The 8,489-nt window shown below is 32.4% G+C and overlaps 1 protein-coding gene across 1 annotated transcript; it reads left to right on the top strand.

Moving 5' to 3' along the window:
* The first annotated feature begins 297 nt into the window (after nt 1-297).
* On the top strand, nt 298-5,293 carry LOC117108740 (phe13-bombesin receptor-like). Its single transcript, XM_033250870.1, has 4 exons — nt 298-332; nt 569-689; nt 1,452-1,682; nt 4,036-5,293. The coding sequence occupies exons 1-4, from the start codon at nt 298-300 to the stop codon at nt 4,336-4,338; spliced, it is 690 nt and encodes a 229-aa protein (XP_033106761.1). The 3' UTR covers nt 4,339-5,293.
* Nucleotides 5,294-8,489: the final 3,196 nt, after the last annotated feature.

Genomic DNA, 8,489 nt, shown 5'->3' with positions numbered 1-8,489 from the left:
ATATATACCTTGCTATTGGAACAAAATTACTTCGCACTGCAGTTTCGGTTTATTCTGGAATTTTCTTTTAAATAATCATGATTTAAAATGTATAAAAACAATATTTTAATGATATATATTTTATACACAAAACAAGATATTTATTTTCAAAATCAATATTCACTGTTTATCATAAAAGTAATGCTAGGAATATATTTCAGGTATAATTGAAATAGTTTTTTGAGTAATGCAATTTTAATCTTACTTTAGTTAATACCATAATTTCAAGTGAAAATATATCGGCCATTTGAATGCGCCATGTGGAAATATAGCCTATCCCAAAGAGATTTTAGGTAATTGTAAACTATTCAGAGACCTATATAATTAGAAATAAAAAGAAAAGCTTGTAGTACTGGTATTTCCAGTTCGTTAATCTCTAGTGGACCGTTTGGAACCAAGATCTGGTTCTGTTGCTGTAATACTTATATATTTGTAACTTTGCCTGCATTTTATATGTAGGCCTACGTTCATTATCCGTTGACATTTTGATACTGCTAGTCAAGTCTGATTTTCTTTTTTCGATTTTAAGGTGTTACGTGTTGATATATCCGCTCAGAGTTCGCACTGTCATCACTTTAAAAAAAAAGCTATTAGTTACATCAAGTATCTGGGTGATTTCAATCTTGTGTTCAATTCATGTATTTTTTAAGGTAAGTAGCTCATTGAGTAATTGCCAGTGTTTTTGTAAACAGTAGTTGATAAGTTGAATAAATAACTGATGAGTAAACAATAGGCCGCACGTACGACAATATTAATTAACTACACAATGATTCTAAATCTAAATCTATGTAGATACTCATCAACGCCTGTTCAGCATCTGGATGTGGGCAGGGGATTGAGATGAACCATTACACCCGGGTAACCCCCTACTCGTCTGAAAAGATGTTCTTTATAGTGCTCATGAGCCATTGTGTACACTGGGCATACAGTCTATAGTCCTTATCCGAGAAGGCTTGCTCCACCTCCAGAGCCATAGGCGAGCGTGCCGTTCGAGCCAGCACCTGGCTGCTGTAGTATTACGTTAATATTTGATTGTTGTGTGTAAGAAAGAATGCACATCATTCAGATTTTAACTTATTCATTGGCGTATTTAGGAGTATTGACACGGGGTTTGTTGTGGGAAGGAAGGTTAAGTAGGGGGAGCGATGATAAAAGTGAAAAGGTAAGGGAGATTAGCTGGCAAATGAGATGATTTCTAACTACTTGAGCACATTTTTTGAGCGCAATTTTTTTTTCTCTGTGAAATGGTGTGGGGGCGTCAACCCCTAAGCGATCCCCGATCCCCAACCACCCACCACCACCACCACCGCGTTGAAATGCCATAGAACGTTTTGCTAATAATACGTTTTAGAGCTATGTTGGTGATTCTTTATATGTCTACATCAGTCTCTAAAATTGCTTTCTCTCTGTAGAATCAGTTGTGGCAATTAAGTAAAAAAGACTGGCTAATAAGTAGTGTAAATGACGAGTTTGACGAGTGGCAACCACCAACACAATATATCATTCCGGTAGTCATCGTAGTAGTATCTTGTATTATTGCATCTGTAACCCTTATTAAAAGAATAGGCCTACATAGCAATCGTTTACAAGAGTCCAGCCAAAGTAACGTGTCCAGAAATAATTCTCTTAGAGTTCCAAAAAGGGTAAGCTAGTAATCTGTTTTATTTGAATCAAATGCATTTACAATTTCTTGTTTTAAAAATGCTATATAATAATAATAATAATAATAATAATAATAATAATAATAATAATAATAATAATAATAATAATAATAATAATAATATTAATAAAGTTATATAGTTAAAATATAATTTTAATAAAGTGAAAAGAAATGAAGGTGGGGGAAAAAACGGAAACCAAGTTCACTGCGACGTTATTTGTGAGACTTGAACTATGGCTGCAATGGTAATAGCGAGGTACATCGTGACACATAACCACTGCGCGCTATATGCGCCGACCTTGTATAGGAAAGTGCATTTTCAGTTCATAGTGATTCAATGACTGAAAGCAAAATTGTTCATGCATATCACGGTAGTTTTGAGTTTAACCTAGCTGTAACTGGTTTAAGCGCTTTAGAAAACGCAAATTGCGTTTAAATAATTTAATCAACTGTCAACAAAAAGTTTTTAAATGGTGATCATACCCACATCCTACTGCAGATCGGCACCAAAATTGGATCATTTCTTCATTACACCATGAAAAACTATTCTGCAAAGTGTCATTTTTATCCATCTATAACTGAGAAGTAAGCAATTTAAATGACCCTCATATTTACACCCTAACCTGGATCGTACCCTACACATAATAATATCTTCCTTGTAACTTTCCTGAAAGTTTTATTCGGATCAGGTGACCTTTTTTAAATATCTAGTTTGGGACGTTTTCCTTTAAATGTTCCACATATTCACACCCTGCGCCAGATCATCACAAATATTCAGTCATTTCTTTACTGGACCTTTACAAACTATTATAGAAAGTTACATTTACACCCATTGAACACTTTTTATAGATATTTACGTCTGGGATCTCAAAAATTTAAATGACCCTCCAATGTACACCCTTGACTGATTTGTTGCCAACACATAATCTTCCTTGTAACTTAGTTAAACTTTTCATCTAGATCAGTTGATCCGTTTTCGAAATATGTGGTCTGGGATTTCATTACTCGACCATGACAAACTGTTAAACAATGTTTAAATTATACCCATTGTTTTTTTTTTTTTTTTTTTTTGAGAGAGAGAGATATTTAGGTCTGGGTCCTCAAAAATTGAAATGACGTTCCCACTTAAACTCTTGACTGATTCGTCGCCAGCACATAATAATTTCTTCCTAGTAACTTGATTGAATTTTTCCGAATGTTTCATTCAGATCAGTTGATCAGTTTTCAAAATATATGGTCTAGGACGTTTTCCTTTAATGGTCTTGAGATCCACACCATACTGGGGATCGTCACTAAAATTTAATCATTTTTACAAGACATTTACAAAGTATTATAGAATTTTTCATTGAAGAGACCCTCAAATTTACACCCTTCACTGGATCGTCACTAACACATAAAAAATTTCTTCCTTGAAACTTGATTAAACTTTCCCGTAAGTTTCATTCACATCAACTGACAGGTTTTTGAAATAGCAAATGTAGACTTTTGACCTTAAATCAATTTAATTGGTCCTCACACGCACACCCCACGATAGATTGACACAAAATATTAGGAGGAACATCCTTGATATATGGCCTATGCTTCAGCAAAGCATGGGAAAATTCTAAGCATGGGAAGTGACCAAAGTGACGGCCAGAAAAAAGCAATGCAAAAAGATTAGAAAAATGTATGCAAGAAAAAAGAAAACAAAATCAGAACAAAAACAATGGCTTTTCCCTACTGCTGGGAAAATCCAATAATAATAATAATAATAATAATAATAATAATAATAATAATAATAATAATAATTATAATAATAATAATAATAATAATAATAATAATAATAATAATAATAATAATAATAATGATAATAATAATAATAGTACTAAAAAATTATAAAGTAAAAAAAAAACAATGAAAATGAATTTTACAACTTTTTTCATAGTGATTCAGTGACTGAAAGCAAACAAATCTATCTATCTATATTCTTTGATTAAACTATGACAAACTATTTCTCAGCAAAGTTTCATTTAATCATTTTTTCTCCTTGGACCATGGCAAAACATTCTAGGAAGTTTCATTTAGATCCATTGATAAATTTTTGAGATATTTAGGTCTGATGTGTTTCCCTTTATGGGTGAAATTTGTTATCATTATTAGTTTTATTATTGTTAACAAACTATAGCACAACTCATGATAGGTAATCAAATACATGATCGTTAAACTAATAATAAGTTTAGCTTTTCTAATATTACACCATCAAACACTCTTTATGGTTTTAAAATGAATATACATAAACAAAAAACCACAACCACTTATTGTTGGCACTAATTATTTTCTTCATTCTATTTTTTCAGGCTCTTGTAACAGTGACCATCGTGGCTGTTGTCTTTCTGTGCATGACGTCACCGAATGCAATATGTCGTTACATGGTGATTTCGAAAGGATACATGATAACTAATTTTATCAACTGGCAGAACATGTGGTTCATAACTAATATACTTAGAATATCTAATAGCTGCGTTAATCCATTCATTTATACACTAATGTCCAGAAGTTTTCGATCGGCCATCAAATCAGCATTCTGCTGTAAAACAGATTCGACAATCAGGCAAAATCATATTTTTAATTCTAGAAGACATTTGCAAAACAGAGTTTAAAATTAATGATAAATGTCTGAACAAAAATTCGTACAGCATCTTCGATGCGCTGACCACCAGCATCCATTATTCTTACGCACACAAGCTGCATCCATTCGCATCGGTTCCGAACTGAAAATCGAGCATTGTTTCCGATGCGCTGAACGAAACGAAGTAACGCTCCGAAACGATAAGTTCGTTCACACTTGTTCCGATCTGTTATTTTTTTTAATATGAATGTAACGATGCGATGTCATTGTCCTTTCAACAATGGCGTCTTGGTCAAATGGCTTGTCGGACAATGTAGACGGACTTCTGCTAACAGTAGCTCTCAGTTAAAAAAAAAACAAAAAACAAACAAACAAACAAAACAAATCAAAAAAAAAAACAAACACATAAAAAAAAACCAAACAAACAAAAGGAAATTGGTATTAATACAGAAAGGGTATGAGCAGCTCACCACCTTAATAATGAAGGGATTGTCTTCAAATGAAGATGAATTTTACGATAAATTCCGAATGTTACATAACTTCGTAAATTTGTATATCCAGAAGAACACTCATTTTCGAGATCTCCTCGCTTTATTTTTGGTTTAAAATGGATACGTATATCTGAAATAGACGTCCCTTAATTTCACAGTGTAAATTGTGGACATCATGATGTCAAATACATAAGTGCATTAATGTTAATCACGTCAGAAATCTAAAAGCATTAAGCCGAATCTAAACACGTTTTAAATGTCGCCAAAGACTGAACAAAATTGCGCGGAGATTTAAGTTTATATCCACTTTGTTTTTACAGTGTAGAGGCAATTAAAAAATTGCTTAGAAATATGCTTAATGAAAAAGATAATATTGTTTACCATCCTAGTAAACCTTACATTTATAATATTATTTTAATTAAAAAAATGTTCTATAAATATGTAGGCCTGTGATATGCTTGTTTCCTCTAAAATGGTTATACACAGTTTGTAAACTACATGGGAAAATATTTTCAACATAGAATATAACAAATTGGTCAGTAATCTTCAAAATTCCTTTGAAGGGTACAATGGATACTAAGTAGAGATGGTTCCAGTTTAGGATAGTACATAGTAGATTTTTAGGGGCAACATGCTTTTGTATAATATTGGTAAAAAGGAGTCTGGGTTATGTAAAGTTGATAATGGTAAAATGAGTTATTTATTTTGTATACAATTAAGAATAATATTCTTAATAATGAGATTTTTTATTTGCTATTAATTGACAGCCAATGGAATACGCTTAACTTCATGCTTTTACTGCCGATTCCATGTACAAAATGAAGATAAATGAACAAACTCTGTCTGGTTTTATGGTTAAAAATGAAATTTAAAAATATATATTTGTTTAAGCTTATTTATGTTATAGGTCTCAGGTGGCAAGCCCATCAGTCAGGCGAGTTATTCTTAAATGATGAGATTTTTTGTTTGGTATTATTTGATAGCCAATGGAATAGGATTAACTTGTTTCTTTTACTTTGCAGTTTTCATAAATAAAATGAAGATAAATAAACAACTCCGTATGTTTTCATGGTTAAAAATGAAATTTAAAAATATTTTTGTTTAGAAAAGTATACTTATGCTATAGGCGCCTCACGTGGCAAGCCAATCAATCGGGCGAGTGTGCACGCTGGCCGGACCGCTTCCAGTCCACCGGCCAGAATTTGACTCATCCTCTACTCTGGTCCGCGGTCGGTCCTCTCGAGTTTCGAATTGGCTCTGTCGGCTGTTGCAGCCGGAAAATATATAAATAAAATTCTAAAATCTGCAACTTATTTTTTGATCAGCACCAATGTGAATGAATGTGTGAAAATTAAGTAAATCGGTTTTGAAGTTTTTGAGTTATGCGCCCGGAAGGACACACGCCACACACAGACAGGCAAGCAGACAGACAGCCCACAGACTCACGCTAAAACAATACCCTTCACCTCCTTCGGAGAGGCGAAGGCAAAATTTGAATGAGAGAATATTATTTCTTTTTTCAATTAACATCCGTACAAATTTATTAAGCACTAAAAAATGCACATTTTAAATAATTTCTTCTGCTGCATAATATATATTATTTTTCAGAAATCTTTAGATATATAGATTATATATGTATCAGAATAATAGTAATAATTTCATTTTTACTGTTAATGTTTGTATATTATTTTCAGAAATCTTTAGATTTATATAGATTATATGTATACGAATAATAGTAATAATTTCATTTTTACTGTTAATGTTTGTATATTATTTTCAGAAATCTTTAGGTGTATAGATAATATATGTATAAGAATAATAGTAATAATTTCAATTTAACTTTTAATGTTTGTATAGGTTTTTCTGCAACACTTAAGACCTGTTTATACAACGATAACCATAACGACAAAAAGCTAAAAAGCAATTGTTCATATAGAAGTAAAAGAAATGGGAGGAGTTTTTACACTAGGACGATTCGATAACGATTTATCGTGTATACGACAACAAAATATTTCAACAAATCAAATCAGATGACGTCATAATCATGGAAAAACGATAAAATCATTGCTACTACTATGATTTTAACGTTTTGCATTATTATGACGTCATCTGATTTGATTTGTCAAAAATATTTTGTTATCGTATAACCGATGACTCGCTATCGAATCGTCCTAGTGTAAAAACTTCTCTTATTTCAGCTGCAACATTATGGGGACCGTTGTTCGTGCTTGATCCAGTGACCGGTGTTAATAATTAAAGCGCATAGAGGTTAGTCTAAAATATGCTCTATATAAGTCGACAATTAAAAATTGCCCTTTACCTTTTTATCGTTATCGTTGCTAGTATAAACAGGCCTTTAATATACGATAATTATAATTATTATGATTTACTATGTTGAGTCTTCAATGTATAGCCTAACTGTTTGTATTGTAAAGTGAATGTAATTTAAAGTGTTTACGCGAGGCCATGATGAAAATCAGCATGTACAATATTTTGATTGTTTTGTGAATAATGCTTTTAGCTGGTGATCAACGGACCTTTCCGGGGTGTCAGTCAAACGAAACAACTGACCAATCAGAACAGTGCCAGAAAATTTTGAACGTAGGCCTAACCACAAACGCACATGTTTTCGTAATATCCCTTATATAATATAACTTATATATTATATAACTTTCTGTGGACATAACAACAATATCCAAGAAGCAGGGCTTAGCGGAAAAAGCCATTTAACTGCACCTCCGTCGATTAAATAACGTTTTACAAATTCTAATATAATGTAATAATAAAATTAAAAGTCAAAGTGAAATCTGTGTCTTATTAAATATTGATAACTTAGTTGTTTTTACTTATTATGTGTATATTCACCGGCTTATCTCGAATTTGCCAATCTCTTAGGCCTGTTTTCCACTAGACGAATTTATTTCCGCAAATCGAAAGCGTCGGTTCATGCGCATGCGCATTCACATTTTTATAGGAGTGATTCGCTTCAGCAAAACGATAATGTTAGTGGGAATGTTAAAATATTAAATAGAAAAACAATTTTTTGTCTGGCTACTATGAAATGTTAATAACAGCATACAGTAATTGTAAATTCATTTTAAAACATGTAGTGTATGATTTTTTTTAATTTCCCTTTAGAGAAATCTAAAGACCACATTTATTGAACAGCATGAGTCCCAAGTCTCCGGCAGTGTCTCGGAATGGAGTCTCTCCTTCCCGCACTTCCTCGAGCAAGAAGTCCCGAAATAAACAATCTCCCACAAGTTCATAATGATATTTGCATGATTTTACAAGTTTTTACTACTGTATTATCCATTGTTTCCTAGAAGTTAATGCAATCATTAATGGTTATCACCATGTACAGCAAAGTATATTCAGATGTCTTAAGAAAACTCATTTAAACAGATTCTTCCATCTTCGGGCCCCTGTTGAGTGCGGGTATTTTGTTGAAAAACGATATTATTTCATTTATTTTATTATCCATGAATGGTGATCGAACAAGTCTGTTGTAATTAAGTCGTTGAAACAAAAAATTATGACAACAAGGCATGTAGACTGTAGAACATTTCATTTATTTTCGAAAGAAATTTTCGGCCAGTCCTCTGGCCTTCATCAGCTATACTGAATGTACAAGTTGGCTGTTACAAGTTCTATACTGTACAATATAAACAATCTAGATGTGTATAAGAGA

This window comes from Anneissia japonica, unplaced genomic scaffold, assembly GCF_011630105.1.
Source record: "Anneissia japonica isolate Jap-2015-1 unplaced genomic scaffold, ASM1163010v1 scaffold128_len593404_cov183, whole genome shotgun sequence".
Lineage (NCBI taxonomy): Eukaryota > Metazoa > Echinodermata > Crinoidea > Comatulida > Comatulidae > Anneissia > Anneissia japonica.
Note: the sequence above shows the minus strand (reverse complement) of the source record. Positions and strands in the feature narration are given on the sequence as shown.